Source organism: Phascolarctos cinereus, unplaced genomic scaffold, assembly GCF_003287225.1.
Source record: "Phascolarctos cinereus isolate Bilbo 61053 unplaced genomic scaffold, phaCin_HiC Scaffold_726;HRSCAF=1367, whole genome shotgun sequence".
Classification (NCBI taxonomy): domain Eukaryota; kingdom Metazoa; phylum Chordata; class Mammalia; order Diprotodontia; family Phascolarctidae; genus Phascolarctos; species Phascolarctos cinereus.
Genome location: NW_027556098.1, coordinates 118,888,569 through 118,911,408, shown reverse-complemented (window position 1 = coordinate 118,911,408; position 22,840 = coordinate 118,888,569). Strand labels below are relative to the sequence as shown.

The 22,840-nt window shown below is 39.2% G+C and overlaps 1 protein-coding gene and 1 long non-coding RNA gene across 2 annotated transcripts in view; one reads left to right on the top strand and one right to left on the bottom strand.

Annotated features, from left to right (window-relative positions):
* Positions 1–1,814: 1,814 nt before the first annotated feature.
* Positions 1,815–4,225, bottom strand: LOC144454522 (uncharacterized). Its single transcript, XR_013482973.1, has 2 exons — positions 4,136–4,225; positions 1,815–3,551 (listed from the first exon to the last, which is right to left on the bottom strand). It is a non-coding gene; the product is annotated as an uncharacterized LOC144454522 (long non-coding RNA).
* Positions 4,190–22,840, top strand: part of OSBPL11 (oxysterol binding protein like 11) — a 66,820-nt gene continuing 48,169 nt past the window's right edge. Inside the window, exons 1-2 of the mRNA XM_020986008.2 lie at positions 4,190–4,602; positions 15,072–15,140. Coding sequence (XP_020841667.1) covers positions 4,190–4,602; positions 15,072–15,140 — 482 coding nt within the window. The remainder of the gene's footprint in view (positions 4,603–15,071; positions 15,141–22,840) is intronic.

The window sequence follows — 22,840 nt, the reverse complement described above, 5'->3', positions numbered from 1 at the left end:
ATGAGGTGATGAGGGCTTGCACCAAAGTGACAGTAGTGTCAGAGGAGAGAAGGGGGCATATTCAGGTGTAGAGGCTGAACTCCCAAGTTGGAATCCTGGCTACTGCCACATATGTGACTCTTTGGTAAATTTTTCTGGGCCTCATTTTCCTCATCTGCAAAATAAGAGGGTTGGACTGCATGGCCTTTGCTAACTCACCATCCACACATCATAGCCCCTAACTCTGGGTGTTCTACAAGTCTCTGTCCTGGGTCCTCTTATCTTCTCTCTTTATACTCAATCTTAGTGACCTCATCAGATGCCATGAGTTTAAATATAACCTGTATCCAGATGACTACCTCTCTCTCTCTCTCTCTCTCTCTCTCTCTCTCTACGTATACCTGTGTATCTATATATGCATATAGCTATATGACATATATATAAGACCTTATATTTAACTACTTCATACTTATTTGTATTCTCTTCATATTTATTTGATATATGCTTATATACACTTGTTTTCTCTCCCTTAGAATGTGAGCTCCTTGCAAGTAGGGATAATTTCATTCTTTGTGTATGTCTAGCATCTAGCATATATAGAAAGTGTTTAATAAAAATGTTTAATTAACTTTAAGGTCTCTCCCAGCTCTCAATCTATGATTCTAGGGTCCTTTGACAACATAAAGGGTTCTCTATGTTGTGATGTTAGGGGTAAGAGGAGATGAATGGGGGTGAATAGGATGAAAATAATGAATTTGTGGGATGTCTGAACTTTGCTTTTGTTTTCTCTTTCAAGGATAATAATCTTTGTATCAGCAAGACAGAACAAAAGTGGTTTGCAGGGATTAGAAATCCAGGACAAGTAAAACTGTCTAGAAGCATTTAACTTCCATGAAAGGAGGAACAGGACTACCTATGAATGAAATAGTACTATAAATAAGGTATTAAAAGAGCGGGCAGATGTGCTGATGAGCTGTTGTTCGTTTAGTCTGAAAGACCTTAGAGAGAAGAAGAGGTGTTTTAGGGCTAGAAAAGGGTAGATATTGGCCCAGTTTCCCAAAAAGGAAGAGGCTACCTGACTCTGTAGGTCAGAGGGCTTGACTTAAATGCCTAGAAAAATTCTACAATACATTACTAAGGAAATGGTTTGTGAGTCCTCAGAAAGGGAAGTACAGTAGTGATTACCAAAAGCCAACATATCACTTCATCAAGAATAAGTCATACCAGACTAATTAATTTCAGTTTATTTTTTTTTCAAAGTTAACTAGAGTGGTATGACCAAGGAAGTGCTGCAGTCATAGTAGATTTCTATTTCTATTGCTAGAACCAAAGCTCTGGGTTTACATAAGCCAGGTGCTATCTTAGAGGCATCTCATAATAACTCAAAGGTGCATGCCTCACACCCAGGGTTTCACCCAGGAATATGAGATTCTGATTATGTCTAAGTCTCTGTAGAATAGGTAAAGAGCTCTTGGTTCCACGCAAGCACTTAGTCTAACAAGATACAGCAGACATTATTTACCCCATATGAGAGGACTAGGGCACCTTCATTTCCTGAAATAGGGCTTAGCTTTCCCTAAAAAGCAACAAAGTTGTCCTTGTGACTTGACTGGTCCCTGCATCCCTTGATGCAGTTTCCTCATGACATAATGACATAAAATCCTTATGAAATAAAAGAGTTGAGGGCCTCTCCAACCTGGTGTATGTCTGAAGACCATGCCACTCATCATATCTTACCTGTTGACCAATGTTTCCAAGCGGAGACCAGGGGAAACTTGATAAGACAAACTAAATACTTGCATCCTTGTTGTACATCTTTGCTGTGTCAGGGCAAAGTAAACCTCCTTTTGTTAACTGTTCGATGACTTATAAGTGCTTCACTTCATCTCAAATTAAATCTCAAGTAACATGGTAATGGTGTTAGAGAAGCCTCTAACAGCTCAATATAAAACACCTAAATCCATAAATAGTCAAAAGTACTCTCTTTTCCTCTGGAGAAAGCCCACTTCCCTTAGGGACCTACTTATGTTCTTCCAGACTTAAAATATTGTAACCTAGGGTTACAGTTCCCCTGAAGGGAGAAAACACTTAGAGCCAGTAAAGTACACTATGGTGAAGCGACATGACTCAGTAGATAGATTGTTGTGCCTGGAGTCAAGAAGACCTGATTTCAAATCCTGCCTCAAACACTAATTGTGCCTCTGGGCAACTCATTTAATCCTTGCTTGCCTCAGTTCCCTCATCTGCAAAATGGGGATAATAGCGCCTCCTTCACAGAGTTGTTGTGCGGAAAATATGAGATATTTGTAAAGCACCTAGCACTTGTTATTATTTCCTTGACCTGCATAACTCATGGTAACAATGAACAGCAAGGTTGGGGTGTGCTGCTCCTGCTTGGTACTAAAGTCCTCCAGGGATGGGCCACTTGTGTTCTACTTTTGCTATTTTATATCCTTATTGCTCCTGGCTTGATCCAGGAACAACTTGGTTGCTCCAAGTGTAGCCATATCTGAGAGGCTGTTGGGAGCCATCATCACCATCACTGATGTTTATGTACTTTAAATAAAGAAATTGGGAATTCTCAGGATGCAGAGGGCCTTGGGGAGGGTGTAGAAAAGACTGGGTGGCCTCTGATGTTTCTTCCATCTGTTAGGGCTGTGATTAGGCAAGTCATTTTCCTCCATCTCTAAAATAAGAGGGTTAGACTAGATCCCACAGATCTCTTCCAGCTCTAAATACCATCATCCTGTGACCTTTTATAGACTAAACAGCTGTTGAAGATAGAAAATTTATCTGAGTCTCTGACCTCGTGGCCCTTGAAGTCCGGTTTTAATGCTCAAATGAGCAAACATTAAGTGCCTACTATGTGCTAGGCACTGGGGATACAGAGTTAAACAATCCTTATTCTCAAGGAGCTCACCTTACATTCAAACACTGATAAGCATATTCTCACTGCAGCTCAAGGACATTGGTACAAAACAAGAGGTCTTTCCATTCTTCTGGTCCATTCTCTTTTCTGATCTATTCTCTTTGTGGGTGGCATACTGTAATTTCACTGATGTTAAAGATGCCCAAGGAAGGCAAGTCCTACAAATCTGGGCAATGTTCTGCAATTTCCTGGAGGAATGAAAGACAAGTTCATAATAGCTAACACGTACATAGCATTTTAACGTAGGAAAAGCTTTATTTTCCTTCACCATAACCTTGTGTGGTAGGTGCTATTATTATCCCCATTTCAGAGAGGGGAAAAACTGAGGCTCAGAGAAGTTAAAGTGATTTGCCCAAGGTCACACACAGAGTCGCATTCATGTCTGGCTGATTCTAGCACCAGCTGCTGTCCCAGGAGGCTCGTCCACGGTCACACGAGAGGCAAGACTTGGCATCCAGAAGCCGGCTTTCCATCCATCACCTTCGCCGCTCTCCAACCTCAGCTCGCCCGGCCAACTACCCTCCCTCCCCTCTTGCCTTCTTTCAAGATGGCGCCAGGCGCTTCACCTTCGGGAGGAAGTGAGCGCTCGCTAACCCGGAAGGGAAAGCGGTGGAAGAGGTTAGGGTGGAAGAGACGGTTGAGCCTAGGGTGAGGCAAGGTGGGCAAGTCGGCGGTCGGGCGGGGGTGGAGTACAGGGGGCTGCGCCCGGGAAGGCACAGCCGTAGTCTGGCCCCGGGCGCCCGAGGATTCCCTCCCGGGGGCGGGGAGACGCCCCCGCCCCCGCCGCGGCCCTGGGCTGGGAGGGCGAGGTCGAGGGAGCTACTCCTCCTTCCCCCTTTTCCCGGCCCCTCCCAGCCCCGCCCCGCCCCGAGGGAACTCAGCCCCCACCTGTCCGACCCCGCCCCTCCCCGCCCCGCCCTCAGCCCGGCGCGAGCTGGCTGGCGGGCGGGAGGGAGACCTTGCGACCCTCTCCTGCCCCGCCCCCCATCCATCCGTACCTCCCGCCTCGCTTCCGGGGTTCCCTTCCCGGCTCGGCGGCTCCGAGCCTGCGGACGGAGCCGTGCCCTCTTAGATCCCGGGGAAGCTTCCGTTCCTCCCTGAAATATGTCCCCAAGCCCTCCGGGCCCAGTGGTTGTTTTTTTTCCCAGGGAGGTCTGCCTTTTGGATAGCCCCCTCCCCTAGCCGCCCCGGGAAGTTTCCCTCCCACCGGTCCTGCCCTAACCCCACCTTTTTTTATACAAATGCCGCCTCCTAGGAGGACTCAGTTTCCCTGTCCCTCGGATGGTCCGCGTCTCGGCCGCCTACTCTTCCCGTGGCAGGCTTTTTGGGGCGAATCCCTTTAGGATCAGGCCGTTTGAAAAAACGAAACCTAAAAGCAAGGACCTCGCCTCCCTTACCCTCCCCCACCCCCCAAAAAAACCAAGCCCCGCCCCCACCCCGACACCTCCAGCGCAATATTATCGCCTCCCCCGCCAAGCCAGAGTGGTGGTGGGCTTGGGAGGGACCATGCAGGCAGGAGAAGCGGGGACCGCCATGAAAGTGTCAGAGAGTGAAGGAAAGCTGGAGAGCCTGGGCTCGGCAGCGACCCTCAACAACAAGAACAGCAGCAACAGCAGCGGGGGCAGCGGCGGCGCTGGCGGGATCAGCGGCGGCAGCAGCAGCCGGAGCAGCAGCGCCAAGGGCTGGCAGTACAGGTACGTCCATCTGCGCGGCTGCCCGGGCTCGGGCCGGGGCTGGAGCGGGGGACGGGCGGACGCCTTCCCTGTCTCTGACCGGCGCCTTAGGTTCCATCTTTCTGCCCTGTGACCTCTGCTCGGCCTCAGCGGCAAGATTTCCTGATCTAGGGCTTCCAAACTCGAGCCCGGTAAGGGAGTTGTGGAATCGGAGATCAGCACCCCCGCGCAGCGTAGGAGAGATTCTGGAGAATGGGCTTAGCATTTCCTTTGTTGTGAATGGATCAGAGGAGGTGAGAAAAGTTAAAAACGCTGAGTGACTTTGCCCTTGGTTTGTGCTCTGGGGTCTTCTTTAGCAGCGATAGAAGTCCTTGGTTCTGAAGCTCTTGATAGGGCAAGATAACCATCCTCACTATTAGAAGTGAACTGATTCAGTAAATCACCCTTGCTGAAATGATTATTAATTGCTCAGGGGATGAATTCCATATTCTTTGAGTTTTAAACCTCTATTTATTATTCCAGGCCTTTTCTTTGATTTTAATGTTCTCTAATAGGATTATGAAAGGGAATTTTGAGTGGGAGGTGTGTGCATGTCTCTGTATGGATACATGTTTGCACATAAAGGCAAATATAGATACACTTATAGCTAGCTCACTCTCAAATCTTGTGATGCCATTTCAGTCATTCAGTATGTGTATAAACAGATTCTATAAGTATTAGAGAGTTCAGCTTTATTGTTAATAAACTATGGATTAAGTCACAAAAGGAGATTTTGTTGTCAGGATGACCTGTGTTCAAATCGTGTATCAGAAGCTTATTAGCTAAGTGACCCTGAGAAAGTCATTTAACCTCTATCAGTCTTGGTTTCCTCAGCTTTTAAATGGGGATAATAATAGCACTTGCTTCTCAGGGTTGTTGTGAGGATAAAATGTCGTGTAAAGTGCTTTGTCACATAAATACCATCTGTAAATAATAGCTATTATTATCATGGTGGGCTTGGCTTTCAAATGAAGATATTTAATACCCATTATAGGTATCAAAAAAATCCAAAATGATGTTTCTTTGTATCCTGGAAAAAAATTATTTTTGAGTTCATTATGAAACCTGATATATTACCATTCCACTTAACTGGAGGTCAGTCTTCTGGCAACATCAGTTCTCTAAAATACAGACCCAAACCAGGAAGTAAGCATACAAGGTCTCTGAGCTCTGGAAATAGTGTCACAAGTCACTGCACTAAAATCACACGCTGTAATCAGATCATAGCCTTAAAGTTGCAAGAGAACTTGGAAGTCATGAAGTCCAAACCTGTCATTTTACAGATGAGGAAACCCAAGTCCCATAAAGGTAAAGTTGTTTGTCCAGCTTCACAAAGGTACAAAATATCTGAGGTAAGATTCAAGTCTTTCACTTACAGCCTTATTGGCATTTATTTAATTATGCTCAAGCTTACTTGTGCTGGTTTCCTTTTTTAAAATGTTATCAATGAATCAAAAGGGATTTATCAAGCACCTGCCACTTGACAGGCTTCTGCTGAGGTGGTGGGGATACCAAGATAAAAATGAAAAAGCCTGCCCTCAAGGAACTTGTTCTCTCATGGGAGACAATACCTGTGTTTTTATACACACACACACACACACACACACACACACACACACACACACACACACACACACACACATATACACAGTAGATACAAGCTAAATTTATGCGGGGAGGGTAGTAGCACTTGGGGAGAATCAGGAATGGCTTCATATAGAAGGTGGCATTTGAGCAGAGTTTTGAAGGAAACAAGATTCTAAGATCTAGTGTGCTGAGAATTCTATCCTAAAACAACTCCTTACAATACACAAAACATACACAAAGTAATTAGGGTGGGAGGGTTGTGTTGTCACTAGATCTGGAAAGCCCTCATGTAAAAGGTGGCACTCATTATGCCAAGCCTTAAAAGAAATTCATATTCTGAGAGATGGAAGTAAAGAGGGGGAGCATATTGGGCAAGGGCAAAGGTACCAAGAATAGAGACAGAGTGATGGGTCTTGAGAACAGAAGGCCAGTCTGGATCATTGAGTGAGAGAAGGGTGTGTATATAACGAGATAGGTTGGGGACCTTGTTCTGAAGGGCTTTAAAGGCCAAACAGAAGTTGTATTTGATCTCAGAGGTAATAGAAAACCAGTAGTTTACTGAATCGGGGAATAACGCCATCAGATCTATGCTTTAGAAAGCTAATTTTAGTAGCTATGTGTAGGATCGATTGGAAAAGGGAGAGATTAAGGCAAGAAGACCAATTAGGAAGTTATGGCAATAACTCCAGGAGAGAAGTAATAAGAGCCTGAGCTAGGGTGGAGATTAGAAAGTAACCAGTGGAAGAGGTGTTCTAAAGGTAGAAATGACAAGATTTGGCAGCTGATTGTATATATGAGATGAGGAAGAGTGAAGAATCATGGATGAAACTGGTTGACTGAAAGGTTAATGGTATTTTCACTGGAAATGAGGAAGTTCAGGAATGGGCTGGGTTTGAGGGACAAGTTGATCAGTAATCAGAAAACATTTATTTTTATTTTTACTTTTTTTTAGGCAATTGGGGTTAAGTGACTTGCCTAGGGTCACACAGCTAGTAAGTGTCAAGTGTTTGGTCTGAGGCTGGATTTGAACTCAAGTCCTCCTGACTTCAGGGCCGGTGCTCTATCCACTGTGCCACCTAGCTGCCCCAGACTGGAAGATGTTTGAAAAACAATTGTATCAAATGTTGGAGAAGTTTTGGATCCTAAAAGCACAAAGGAAGGAAGGAGATGAGAAAAAAGTTTAAAATAAGTGGTCTCCAATAAAACTTTTATGCCAATTCAAAATAAACATAAAATCATAGAGTCTTAGAAAAGGAAGTTAGGACCTAGTCCTCATCTGATCTGATGCATGAATGTCCTGGCTACCTTAACTTTTGGGGGTAACTAGGATAAAAAATAGTGCTTATTGAGTTTCCATTTTTTATTAATAGTAGTAAGAGACTCAATTGTGTAAATATCTTGTTATGGAATATGGGGAAATTCTGAGGTATGTAGGAATAGCACAATCCGGCCATTAGCCTGGGCTTTGTCTGAGGTGACGGTGATAGATAACCCCAAGTGTTGTTAATTTGTGCTCAGTCCACTGAAGGATGCAAGAGACTTAAAAGAATGGAGTGTAAAGATGCAGAAAGATGCCAGATTGGAATAGAATCACTTGGTTGACTGAGCAGAGTTCTGGTTCTTGTATATTATATCTGAGTGACATAAAGCTAATACAATATGTGGTTCAATCTAGTGAACACTTAATTTACCTGCAGTGTACAATGCAACAATGTTAAGGTGCTATGTATACAAAGATGAACATGATAGTCTTGGGCCCACAAGTAACATATAGAGGGAATAATAGAGGAAAATGTAATTTGTGTGTAGGGTGTCATCAGGTAGAATATGATAACAGAGGAGTGATCTTAAAGCACCCTCAGAAAATTTCAGGAGGAATAGATCACTTGCAGCTGGGGATTTTTTAAATCTGGTTTAACATAGAACTGCTGTGTTGTCATTTGCATTGCTGGTATAAAAGCAATGAAGGGGAGCACCTAGGCAACACAATGGATAGAGCACTGGCCCTAGAGTAAGGAGGATCTGAATTCAAATCTGGCCTCAGACATGTAACACTAGCTGTATGACCTTGGACAAGTCACTTAACTCTAATTGCCTCACCAAAATAAAAAAAAAAGCAGGGATGGTCGGGGCTACAGGCACAATCAGGGTAGTGGCACCAAACTATTTTAGTCATAGTATTCTTCACGGCCATGTGCTTGAAGTAAAAAAAAAATGCCAGTTTCACTTAAGAATGTCCTTGATGAAGTAATAAAAATGATTAATTTCATTAAATCCTGACCCTTGAATACACATCTTTTTAATATTGTGTGCTAAAAATGGAAAGCATGCAAAAGACTCTTCTGCATATCACAGAATGATGGTTGTCTTAAGGAAGAGCACTCATGGGATTGTTTGAGTTGTAAGCTGAACTATTCTCTTTTTTCATGGAACATCATTTTTACTTGAAAGAATGGCAGACGAATTATGATTATTCAGACTAGGGTTATTTGGCAGACATTTTCTGGAAAAAAAATGGGCCTGTCACTTCAAGGAAAACAACTCATAGTATTTGTTGCTAATGATAAATTTCAAGCTTTCAAGTGAAAATTAAGAGTTGCAGAAAACCTTTATGCTCCGCTGTGAACTGGACAGCTTCCCAATACTTGAAAGACATCTGAAATTGGTGATATCAAGGAATGTGTTTTGATATTGTATATTGAAATGTGGCAGCATTTGGAAGATCTTCTGTGATGCCAGATATTCAAGAGATTTGCAAAAATATGTAAAACAATACCACACTTTCCATTAATTGTTTTCTTAACATGTAATTAATTTAATTTATTGATATTTTGATGTTATTTATTAATTTATTGATATTTTAAATTAATCAGCTTTTCTTTTCTAATGTGGTAAATATAGATAGAACCTTTTTGAGATCCTCAACAATTTAAAAAATGTTTTTCCAATTACATCTAAAAACAATTTTTAACATTCATTTTTGAAAATTTTGAGTTCCAAAAAAATTCTCTTCCTCCCCCAGCCCCCCATTGAGAAGGCAAGCATTGACATAGATCATAGATATGCAGTCATTAAAACATCTCAAGAGTGTAAATGAGTCCTGAGACCAGATAGAACTGCTGTTGTAGAAGAACTTAGATTTTAGGAGTTTGTATATTATCTTATTGGGAACTAGGGAAACACAGCAAGTTTTTTAATGAGACCATGATTTAGTCAGAGCTATTCATTAGGAAGACTATTTTGGCATCTTGGTGACTATAGATTAGAGAAGTCAGCCTGGAGGTAAAGAGAGCAGTTAGAGGGCTATCTTAATAGTATGAGCAAGAGGGATAAAGGCTGAAACTAGGGTGGTGTCATTGTAAGTAGAGAGGAAGTGTTGGAACCTGAGATGTTGTGGGGGTAGAATTAAAGAGCCGTTCAATCACGTCTAGCCTTTTGGGACCCCATTTGTGGTTGTTTTGGCAAAGATACTGAGTGGTTTGCTATTTCCTTCTCCAGTGGATCCATTTTGTCAGGCAATCAGGGTCACACAGCTCTGTGTGTGTGTGTGTTTGCTGGAGTATAGGGTTTATATAGGACAGTATGGTGAGCTGGAAGAAGTAGATTGGATCTAGATTTGTAGGACTATTGAATGCCATACTAAAATGCCTTAATTTTATCTTATAGGCACTGAAGAGCCGTTGATTCTATCTTACACAGAGACTATTACAAAACTTCTTAGCTTAAGCCTTATATCATCAATGTCCTCCCATCCTCAAAGTTGAAGACCTTACCTTATCCTTTACTCAAAAAAGAAAGCAATTGCCATAAGCTCCCTCTTTTCCCTTTTTCTGTGGCTCACAACTTCTTGACACCATTTCCCATTCTCCTTTGGTCCAGTCTCTGAGGAAGATGTGTCTCAGGCTAACTCTCCATCCTGATTCCTTTGGGAGCTTGCTCCATTGATCATCTCCTTTCTCTTACAGTAACAATTTCCAGCCTCACTTTATCCACTGGCACCTTCCCTGTTTCCTATAAGTGATCCCAAGTTCTCTATCCTTAAAAAAATGTGCACTTGACCCTGTTATTACCACAAACTATTACCCTATATCTCTCTTCTCTTTCATAGCCAAACTCAGTCTCCAGAGAATTACTGTGGAGAAGTGCACAGTGGGTATATGTAGCATGCAACAAATTAAGAACAAGAAATTGTGCTAAGGGTTGTAATCATCCACTCCTTGGAATATAGTAAGCACTTTAAAATATCTTTATCATTAGTGAGATGTATAATCAGAAAAGTTTGATGGATAGCTTGCTGTGCCCATTAATATCCATATAATGTCAGGTGTACTAGAGGAAGTCCCTTAACATGCTGAGTGGGCTCCCTGTGGAGGATTTATAGGAGAGCATGAGTAAGAGTCACACAATGAGAAAGTGTGGATAAGTTATGATTTTTACTTTGGAGAAAGCAGTGTCTGCCTTGATGAAATTAAATATCCACTGAAGCATCTTAGTGGTATTGCTGTTTGCTACAAATTAGAGCTGAATTTTACAGGTTAAAGTACAAATTCTTCTCAACAAAATTAATTTGTATTTGCAGTATCTTTCCTTGCCCTACATAGAGACTGAATTTCTAAATGTAGTTTTCTTTCTTTCCTTTTTCTTAAATAATGTTCAAAGTTAGTCATTTGCATGTTCTTTTTCTTACTGTGTTATGTAAATTTGTATAGTGCAGTGGAAACAATACTTAATTTGGAATTAGAAGTCCTAAGGTCAAAAGCTGATCTTACCACTTACTAGTAACTTGGTTGTGGGCCGACTAAGTCCACATCATCAGGCTCCCTCTTACCTCATCTACAAAATAGGAATAATCATATGGGTACTTCCTACCTCATAGGGCCTTTTGTTCTATCAAGTGAGACAGTGTATTTAAAGCACAGTGTAAGTCTGAAAACTTTGTGAATTTATAAGCTAGTATTGTGATTTTAGGTGGATTTGCAGAGAAGTCTATTTTATAAATGGATTTGTCTGTTAAAATAGGCCAAAGAGGGTCAGATGGTTAAGGTGGAATTGAGAAGGAAATCACTGTATTAAGAAAAGGTATGAAATAACTTTTGAGTACAAGGTGGCTTGTATCAGCTATTTCTTACCTTCTTTATACCAAGAAATTTGTACATTTCCCATTGGAAAGGTTTCTTTTGCCCAAATCTGGTTGTTGCAGTCTCTTAGAGATTTTTCTTATCAGGTTTGGATTTTTTTTATCAGAGGATCATAGATTTAGATTTGGGAGGGACCTTAGATGTCACATAGTCCAAACCCCCTCATTTTTAGAAGTTAAGAAATTAAGATTTGGAGATTTAAATGACTTTCATCATGCAGGTTACTTTATAACAGAATTGTAAAGAGAGCCTGAGAACCTAGGTACAAATTCAGCTCTTTCCTTGGTACCATAATTTTGCTTCTTCTTTATTAGGTGGATTTTAAAAATTTCAAGAATAGGTTTGAATCTTTGCTTTTGTGACATCTGAATGATTTTTGTCACGTCATGGAACCTTTTGGTAACTGTTTCTTCATCTGTAAAATGAGGAAGTTGTACTAAATGACCTAAATCCATGATACAGATTCAGAAATAATACAGTAGGATAAGGTAATTTTAGATGTTTATGAAAGACATCTAACCAGCCTTAGACCGAGTCTTGTTATTTTTCTTTTTCAGAGGGAAACTCATAGAAAAAACTGCCTTTCCTTGTCACTTCCACTTTCTCACTTTCTAAGGCAGGAAGTTTCTACATTTTTATTATCTTTTATTTTTATATCACTTAACTTTCTCCTAGTATCCTTTCTGTATCTTCCTCCCAAAGAGACACCCATATGAATGTTTTTGAAGTGGGGTCGGGGAGACAAGGCAGGAGAGGAAAAAAATCCAAGCTGTTCAACACATCTGGGAAATTCTGAAAATATGTGCAAAGTTACATATTTGTGGACCTCCCGATTCCACAAAGGAATGGGTGGTAGGGACCCCTAGGCTTTCTAACCTTAGCTAGAGTTTCTCAAGCTTATCTTTAGCCCATCTTGATTGCCTTTTAGGTCTAAAGTATAACTTTGTTGGACCTAGAGAGAATGGTATCATTACTTCCCACAATACCTGATGCTGATTTTGGAATTGCCTACTTGGGCTCTCTGGATTAAGCTCTTAGATCTTTCTTTCAGTTCCATATATTCTCAGCCAATTAGCCCCCTAATTGAATGACTGAGTTATTACTGCTCTGCCTGAATATTACTTCAAGACTATTTAGCCAACTAATTTGCTTTCCTTTTTGTCCAAAGTTAGGGAGGGGTCAAAAAGAACATTTTTTCCCCCCATCAGATTTATTCACCTTAATTCTCAGTTCATACTTGAAGCTCCCAGCAGACACTTCAGTTTTTATAGTGTGGTATAGTGAGCCTTTTGATATTTATCAGAAGTTTTAATTGTTGCTAAATGTGTCAGACTTTTAACTTTGCATTGGGTAAAAAAGGTTACTTTTGCTATGTTGGTACATCCCATCAAAGTTGAAGGGGTATATGGCTACTTCCACTTATTGATCCAAAGAGTGATTGTTATAAAGTAACTAACATCAACCTAAAATATTTCGGAATTGGTTAGAAAGAACACTAGAGAAAGGGGGAAGGGAGTATTCTTGTGTGCTTGAGAAAGAAAAAATGTTCTAATTCTAGAAAAAATTATGGCATTTGTAGATTTATTTTATTTAAAACAAAACATGTTAAACCTAGTGAGACTGAACAGCATTGCTATATTTCCCACAGAATAGGATATAAATGTAAAAAAGTGAAAGATAACAACCATAAATGGGATAATTTGAGGATTCTAGCTTTAATGTCAAAAACATTGAAGAGTGGAAAATCTGAAATACCATCAAAATTAGATTACCCAGATTAATTGTAGTGATTTAAAACCTTCTTCATTCTGCTACCATTTGTCTTTCTTGTTAACCCATTGCTTCTCTCTTCCCCATTTATCCCAGCTTTCTCATCTTATAGCCATTTTGTTATTTGGCCCACTTTGGCCTTCCCTGACAAATCTTTTTATTTGGTAGTATATTTGTAATTAAAATTTGTTTTGTTTTTATTTTTTGCTTTTGAGCTCTGAATTTTGAGCTCAAATTGTCTGAGTCATACCATTTGAGTTTAAATCATGGCTCTGCCACTTGTCTGACCTTGGGCAAGCAAGGCACTTAACCTCAGTTTGAGGCTCAGTTGAACCTCAGTTTCAAAGAGGTTGGACTAGATGACCTCTTAGGTCCCTTCCAGTTCTATATCTGATTTTGTTATTATGGGCTTTAACTCTTCTTGACTTATGGCCATCAATTAACAATTTCTCTTTTTAAAAAAATTTAATATTTTATTCCCCAATAACATGTAAGCAATTTTTATCATTCATTTAAAAAATTTTTGAGTTCCATATTCTCTCCCTCCCCCCTTCTATTGAGAAGGCAAACAGTTTAGGTCATACATGTGAAGTCTTATATTTCCATGTTAGTCATATTGTGAAAGAAAATGCAGATGAAAATACATATTATGAAAGAAAACGCAAAGAAAAAAGTACGTTTTTTCTGCATTCAGATTCCGTCAGTTTTTTCTCTGGAGGTGGATAACATTTTTCATCCGAAGTCCTTCAGTATTGTCTTGAATCATTTTGTTGCTAAGAATAACTAAGTCATTCACAGTTGATCGTCATACATTATTGCTATTACTGAGAACAGTAATAGCTCATCTCACTTTGCATCAGTTCATGTAAATCTTTCCAGGGTTTTCTGAGAGCATCCTACTCATCATTTTTTATAGTATTCCATCACAGTTACATACAACAGTTTGTTCAGCCATTCCCCAATTGATGAACATCCCCTCATTTTCCAGTTCTTTGCCACCACTAAAAGAGCTGCTTTTCCTTTTTGTTTTTTATCTCTTTGGGAAACAGACCTAGTAGCAGTATTGCTCAGTCAAAGAGCATAGTTTCAAATTGCTCTACAGAATGGTGAATAAGTAGATAACTTTATCGACAGTGTTGGTTAGTGTTTCACTCAATTAACAATTTCTAAAAGCTGTGTCAAAGATTTGATTATCTCAGTGCCATTTAATTGAAACTTTATTATATTGTAATATTACCAGAAGAGGAAATCTTTTATAGAACATTTATATAATTGTTGACAGTTCAAGGGTTGACAACCTTATTTATTTGGAATTCTTAATATAAATTAATAAAATAAATGAAGGAACCTCTTTATTAAAACATCATGATGTATAAAGGTACCAGAAATGCTTTTTTATAAGCAGGGAGGAGGTTTCTGATAGTGGAATAAGAACTTATTTCAGGACCAATGAAATTTGTAATTGCTATTGTTTTAGCATTGACATTAATATGACAGCATGGCATTGTGGAGAGAGTCAAGAAGACCCAGATTCACAAAATACCTCTGACTCAGACTGATTCTGTAACTCTCGGTACTTCACTTTTCAGGGAAGTTAGGCAACTTTCAAAGACTATTTGCACAACACTGTCTGATCTGCATAAGTGAAGCATGTTTCCTTAGTAGGAATTCCCTACACCGATGAAATTATAGTTCTGGACAAAAAAGAGCATTGGTTTTACCTTTACTATAACTATACTTTGAAAAATGCTGATTAAGTAAAGTATAAGCTTTATTAAACTAGATGTCTTGAGTTTTTTTAAATGACTATAAACTTTTCTTCTAATATTATTTGAACCATTTATATATAGACAATACAGCTGACTTCAGCTCTTTGCACAGCTGCATAGTATGCTTCTTGGGATTTCTTTTGATTCTTCACTGTTATGGCTGACTCTCTTCTTATTTTCGAAACAGTGATCACATGGAAAATGTTTGTGGCTATTTGATGAAATATACCAACCTTGTCACTGGCTGGCAGTACCGGTAAGTTTTATTACTATTTCGTATCAATTTTTTTTTCTGCTTGTAAGGTAGAGTAATGGAAAAGGTAGTGGGACTGATCATTCTTACATATTTTGGTGGTTATTCACTGTGGGGCTAGGGTCAGCAATTTTCAGTGATGTTATGCCAAGTCTTCATATATTTACTCCCTTCCATTCTGCTGTGTAGTCTTTTTTTTTAATGGAGATCAGATAATGCTAGCCATCTTTGTGCAGCACTTTGCATGCCACACTAATTTTGCATACCTACATATCTTTTCCTCTCAGTGATAGACATTGATGAGGACAGTTAGGAGGACCTATACATCTTTTTATGCACTTGTGACTTCACATATTCATCACCAGAAATTCATCTTAGTTGTCCCAATTTTTGTGTTTTCTGAAGAGCTTTCCATTCTTGCAAATGCTTTTGTCCATATTTCGATATCCCCGATATCTTCATCATCAAAATCATCTTCACCTTTAAATTTCTACGCCTTAATGCCCCCAAAAAAACATTTCCATATATATAGCAGAAGAGAATTTTCCCTTGGAACTGTAAGTCAATCCATTCCAGGCTGCTTGATTTTTTTTCTTTCCATTATATAATAAAGCCTACGTTTTACTTTCAGAACTGTCTTCCTTTTCTGTTTCCTTCTGGACTTCCTTCTTTTTCTTTATTTTTAAAAAAAGTTACAGTTCTCCCCACCTTTTTTGGCATAATTATTGCAAACCTCTCCTCCCCAACTCTTCCTCTTCTGAAAACAGAGAAAGAAAAACAAAATCCTTGTAACAATGTAATCAAGCATAATGAATCTATCCAGTATCTGTGTCCAAAAATGTATGTACCTTATGTCTGTCACCTCTCTGTCAGGAGCAAGCTAACATGTTTTCGTTGTAGGTCCTTTAGAGACATGGTTGGTCATTGATGTCATCAGAGTTCTTAAGTCTTTCAAAGTTGGTTTTCTTTACAGTCTTGCTATAATACTGTGTAAATTCTTCTGCCACTTCCTGCTTCACTCTGCATTAGTTCATACTACTTTGGATTTTCTGAAATGATCTGTCACAATTTCTTATTGTACAGTAGTATTCCATTATATTCACACACAAAATCTATTTCACCACTCCCCAGTTGTCCAAGAAGCAATTTAAGACACCCCTTTAGATTCTTCCCTTTCAGTTCCACTTCCAATTCTTTACCCCCTCCCCTTTCTCTTTCTTCACTTATTTCCCTGTTTACTTTGGTGTATTTTTAAACTGTGTATGTATATGGGTTCAGTCTGCCCTTGTTCATCAATTCGCCTCGTTCTGCAATTCTTGTGATGCCTACTTCACCCTACCTCTTCCATGTTTTTATAGTCTTCTTCTTGTACACCCTATTTTTGAGAAGTATTGGGTTTCACCTTTTTCTTCCTTTTTACATCAGTGTATTTTTTCCCCTTTTTCTCCTCTTTAGGCTGTCAGAACAGAATAAATCCATTCCCTCAGTAGTCTGAAGATTTTATGGCTCTGAAAGGACACTGGTTTCTTCTCCCCCTGATTTTAATATTAACATTTAAGAGATAGAGAAAGATAACACCAAAGTTATAATAATTAACAAGATTTGATGACTTTCTAGAATGAATGAATAAACATTTATTTTTTTTTCTTTTTCTTTTTTTTGGCTAGGCAGTAGGGTTAAATGACTTGCCCAGAGTCACTCAGCTAGTAAGTGAATAAGCATTTAAGTAAAACCAAACCCTTGTAACAAACATACATCATCAAGCAGAACAAATTCCTAAATTGTTCATATCCAAAAATGCATGTATCATCAATACGTTAGGAGGTGGGAAGATAATTCATCATTAGTTCTTTGGAATCATGATAGATCATTGCTTTGGTCAGTTCTTAAGTCTATCAGAGTTGTTATAATGTTGTTATATATGTCTTTGTAATGTTGTATAAATTATGAATGAGTCCTTAGCGCTGAAAATACAGATAGAAATTCAAATACAACTGTTGGAAAAAACAGGGAATGGGCGTGAGGGTTGGAGTGGAGTGAGTTCCCTACTATGGGAGTAGGGATGGAGTCAGTATCTAGCCAGGAGGAGAAAAGGGAAAATAATCCTCGTGGTGTTTCCTGGTCCTTGGATACCCATTGGGATCTAATATGTAGGGTAAGGGAGAGAGAAAAGTCAAAGATGGCTGAAGTTTGCCACTTGGGTAAGTAGAGAGTAGTGGTACCATGAACAAAAATAGGGCTGAAATCAGACTTAACAGTGTATTGGTATGCAACAGAAAACAGTATGAATAAAGTACTATAAATTCTTTACTCTTCAGAAGGTTCTTCCTGGAATTTGTGTGACTTTTGTTTCATGTTTAGAGAGGCAACATAGTGTATGGGAAAGAGTGTTATACTTAGAGACAGAAGAACTTGGATTCATATCTCAATTTTGACATTTACTAGTTCTATGACACCAAGAAAGTTACTTCACCTCTCTGAACTTCAGTTTCCTCCTTTGTGAAATGGATTTCATAGTACCATCTCTCTGACAGAATTTTTGTGATCATCAAATGATATTGTTTGAAATATTTAAGACTCTTAAAACCTTAAAATGCTAGACAGAGGTTAGCTGTATTATCTATTCTTTATCCCCATAATCTCATTATTCCTATTATGTATATGATCAGACTTGAAGATGGTGATATTGGAATGAGAATACATTCAAGGGGGAATCTTGCCATCCTAGAATTCTACTGGACTAGCAAGGCAAGGAATCTTACCATATGTACCAACATATTCACAGACCCACACATCAATACAGGGAGGTGGGGATAGGAAACATTTACCACTAAAATAAAAAGGGTGACACTGAAAGGGGGAAGAAATACATCAAAGAGGAATTACTCTGGCACTTTTAGTAATTTAGTAATTTATTTCCTGATCTTTATATGTACTGTTCTCTGTAGCTTAAAAACATGCCTCTGCCTCTCATTTCTTGTCCTGTCCTTGCCTTTTTGGATTTTTAAGAAATTCTGGTTCTAAACATGGCCTGACTATCCCTTTCCCCAGCCCCTCAGCTGAGACCATCAGCCTCAGCAAACCACTTAAGTATCTTTGCCAAGAAAACCCCCAATTTTTTTTTTTGGTGAAGACCAATCAAACTACACAACTATGGCCTTGTAGTTTTGTTTTTGTTTTGTTTTTATATTGGGTTTTTTTGGCTTTTTGGTGAGGCAGTCGGGGTTAAGTGACTCACCCAGGATCACACCACTAGTAAAGATCGTCAGATTTGAACTCAGGTCCTCTTGACTTTAAGGCCAGAGCTCTATCCACTGTGCCACCTAGCTGCTCCTTGGTTTTTGGCATTTTGATTCCCTAATTCTTTAGGATTGATTTCGTCTCCAGCTAGTTTTAGTGCTTTCTTCAAAGACCATTTGTATTGTGATCAGTAAAAGATGCATTTGATATTTCTGTGAATTGCATTTGTGAGATTTTTACTTGGTTGATTTTTGTAAAGATACTATACACTGCTGAAGAACATGTATGTCTCTTTCAATTATGTGTGTGTGTGTGTGTGTGTTGTGTATGTGTGTGTGTGTATTGACATTAATTTTCTGTGGTGCCTTTGAGCTCATGTAGTTTCTCTATTTGTGTCTTCTGATCAAATCTTCTACTGTTATCTTATCTGTCATGACTGTCACCCCCTGCTTTTATTAATTCATCTGAGGCATAATAGATTTCCCTTCAGTCCCTTCTTAGAAATCTATGTGAATCTTTATTTCAAGTGAGTTTCCCATTTTGCTTTCCTCTTCCATATTATGAGTAGATTCGTGCTATCTGCTTAATGAAATTTTTCCTGGCTGTAAGACTTTTATCTTTTGCCTGTTTCAAGGTTTTGTTCCAGGGTTTCCTCTCCTTAAATAGTGGCAACTGCTAAGTCTTAGTGTGGTCTTCACCTTGGTTCCTTGGTACTTGAACTCTTTTCTTTCTAGAAGTTCAAAGTATTCTTGTCTTTGATAGAGCATCTCTGGATTTGGACTTTGACATGCCTGGGGAGTTTTAATTTTTGGTTTTCGGTGGGTCACAAGTAGCTTTTTGTTTTCACTTTGCCTTCTGATTCTAATGATCTGTGCAGATTTCATTCATTTTTTGAAATAATGATGTCCAGTTTTCTTTTAGTAAGGATTTTCATGTAGTCCAGTCATACTTAGATTTTTTTCTCCTTGAACTATGTACTAGGTCATTTGTTTTTTATTAGAGACACACCTTACATTCTATTTTTTTTAGTTTTTAAATTTTCTTCCCATTTCTTGTTGTTTCTGTTTGGTCTATTGTAATTTTAAAAGAGTCTGTCACTTAGATAAGGTTTTTTATCATCACCACCACCATCATTATTAATAACAATAATAGCTAGCATTTGTATAGTGACCAAAGGTTTGCAAAGTGCTTTACAGATATTATCTCATTCCATTCTCACAGCAACACTAGTAAGTGCTATAATTATTCCCATTTTACAGATTAGGAAACTGAGACTAGAAGAGGTTGAGTAATTTGTATATTGCACACGGTAATTATCTGAGACTGGGTTTGAATTCAGGTTGTCCTGAATATTGGTCAAATACTTTATTCTGTGCCACCTGAGGCCTCCTGTTTTAAGTCATTTCTTTTCTGTTTCTTTCTTCTAGAGCAGCAGTTGGCAAAGGACTATTGCATAGCTTGTCTTTCTAGGGTTCAGGAACTAAGAATAGATTTAAAATTTTAAATTTTTGTTGTACTCAAAAATGTAGAAATCATTCTTAGTTCAAAGTCCTTACAAAAAACTGGTTGGGGAAAGGTGGGGCAGGCCAGATTTGGCCTTCAGGCTGTAATTTGCTGACACCAGCTCAAGAGCTCTCATTTTATTTATATCATTTTAAAATTCATCATTTCTTCCAGGAATTCTAATTGACATTATTACTATGCTGTGTTTTTGTTCCCAGATTTACCTTTAGATGTTGTAGAATCATTCATGTTTTTGTTTATTTACTCATTTTTCTCATTTGCAGAATTGAGACTTTGTGTCAGGGCCATGCTCTGCACAATTCTTCAAGGAATTATGTGGCCTGTTTGGTCCTAATCTGTATTATCTGGAGTCCTACTACTGCTTCCTCCAGATCTTGAACTCAGGGAGCTCAGGAGTGGCTCAATACAGAGAGCTGTAAACTCTCAGTGTCCCAGAAGTCTATGGCGTAGTCTGATTGCTGCCTGCCTGGTCCGAACTTGGCAAGTGACATAGCAGCAGGCTTGACCCTCCAACAGACAGCTCCTGACCCCACAGTGTCTGTTGCTTTGTTGAAAGGAACAGAGTGACACAGATGTAGGTAGACTCACTCCAGATGTATAGAAGCTCCCTGTCCAGAGTACAAAGGTGTAGTCGCCAGTTGCAACCCCTCTCCAGTGTTGTCAGACGCCTGGCTAGTTCCCTCTGCCTAACCGAACTGGGAAAGGGCACTCACTATAGTTTGTCCTTGGATTTCTCTGTTACCGTTTAGTCTGGTACTCTTTCTCAATCTTTCCTGGAGTATTGTGCAAGAGGCCTGGGCTGTCCTGTTCTCCTGACTCTGTCATCTTCCTAATTCTTGTGTTTGACTAGTAATACACCCTGTGAGAAGTCAGAGCAGTTTGTAAAGAGAAGCTGACTATCCTTCCACTCCTGGGGAGCCCCTGGATGTCACGACAGGTTCTGACTACTTATAATCTCCACATCTGTCAAACTGGTGGCTTTTTCTGATGACTGTTATGGCCTGCCAGCCAGGATTACTTTTCTTAGTGTCCAGTTTGTATTCAACTGGTTATTACTACAAGAGTAGGTTACCATTGACCCTGATCTGTATCCTCCGTTGTCTTTTCTGCTAGTGTTACTGATAGAGAAATAAGTAGAATATTCCATTCAGGTTGTCCTAAGCTTGTAGAGGCAACAATGCCAGTGCGGAAAGGACCAAGGAAACATGACATGACATGGGTATTCCAGAGTTTTTAGGAGTCTTCTCTTAGTGCTGTATTACTAAGCTACAGGTTTTGTGTTTTTTGTTGTTGTTGTTGTTTTGTTTTGTTTTGGCTAGGCAATGGGGTTAAGTGACTTGCCCAAGGTCACACAGCTGGTAAGTGACAAGTGTCTGAAGCCACATTTGAACTCAGGTCCTCCTGACTCCACAGCCAGTACTTTATCCACTGCGCCACCTAGCTGCCCCAGGAGTACTTTTCAAGATGTTTCCAGGTAGCTTCAAAAGAAGTAACTAGTCTACTATTTTTCATTTTTTTCTATTAATTTGATTTATCAACAATCATTTCCATAAGCTTTTTGAGTTTTACATTTTTCTCCACCTCCCTCCCCAAGACAGTGCGCAATCTGATATAGACTATACATGTACATTCCTATTAAATGTATTTTCACATTAGTCATGTTAAAAGGAAGAATTAGAACCAATAGGAAGAACCACAAGAAAGAGAAAACAAAACAAAACAGAATAAAAATGGCAGGTTTTTGTGAAGTCTGCCCGCTCATCATTTCTTATAGCACAATAGTATTCCATTACATTCCTATACCACAACTTGTTCAGCCATTCCTCAATTGATGGGCATCCCCTCAATTTCTAAAAAGAGCTGCTATAAATATTTTTGTACACGTGGGTCCTTTTTTTGTATGATCTCTTTGGGATGCAGACTTAAAAGTGCTATTGCTGGGTCAAAGGGTATGCACATTTACTACTATTACTAGTAAAATTTCCTTCCCAGAAGGTTAGATTTTTCAAAAGGGTCTTAAATTCTAGACTAAAAATAGAATGTATGGTCTCAGTTTTCCTAAACTCATCTTTTCTATCTTTTTCCTAAACTATTTTTGTCACTTTGTCACTCTGAGAATCCTTATCCAGTGCCTCATAGTGCTATAGCTGTGTAAATGTTAGTTGTTTTGTTGTTGTTGTTGTTGCTGCAGTGAATCTGGCTTCTCAAAGGTTTATCTCAACAGAGTACAAGCTCTTGGTAGGTTTTGTCATTTTGGACCAACTTCAGGTACAGTCCTAGTGAGACTATCTATGGTTTAAGGAATAGTCTAGTCAAGTACAGAAAGATAAACTGATACTAAATGGTTTTTTGGCCTTGGAAACCATGAAACAAAGGAAGATAGAAAATGTTCTTAAATATGTGCATTCCCTTTTGCTTCTTGGTCCCCCAAAAGGATCATAATTTCTGACCCCGTGGCCAATGAAGTAAATATATGATGGGGTCAAAATAAACTACCACGTGTATTGCCAGTGAAGACTTATATAATCTGCTAGGCATAACACTTTTCTCCAAAGAATTCAAAGTGCAGAGGACAGTTACATGGTAAATGTGAGCAAGCTTCAGCAATAGTCATTGAGGAACTTTGAAGAGGGACAAGGGTAAAGGTATTATCAGGCAAATTTCATGATAAGAAGAGAAAATGGGCTGGTCAGTAGACAGCCTGAGTGTTCCAGTATCCTTGTGAAATCAGGAAAAAATGAGGAAGTCCCTAGCATTTCAGAAGGGATCCCATGATGTATGGGAGAATACAACATGAGGCTGGACAAATGGCTCATTTACATATATTTGTTTGTGGAAACAGGATACAATTAGTGGAGTTATGATGGCAATTTAGGACTAGGTCTTTGCCAGTTGAAAATACAGAAGATTGATCTTTGAGGAACCCAGACTTAGTATTA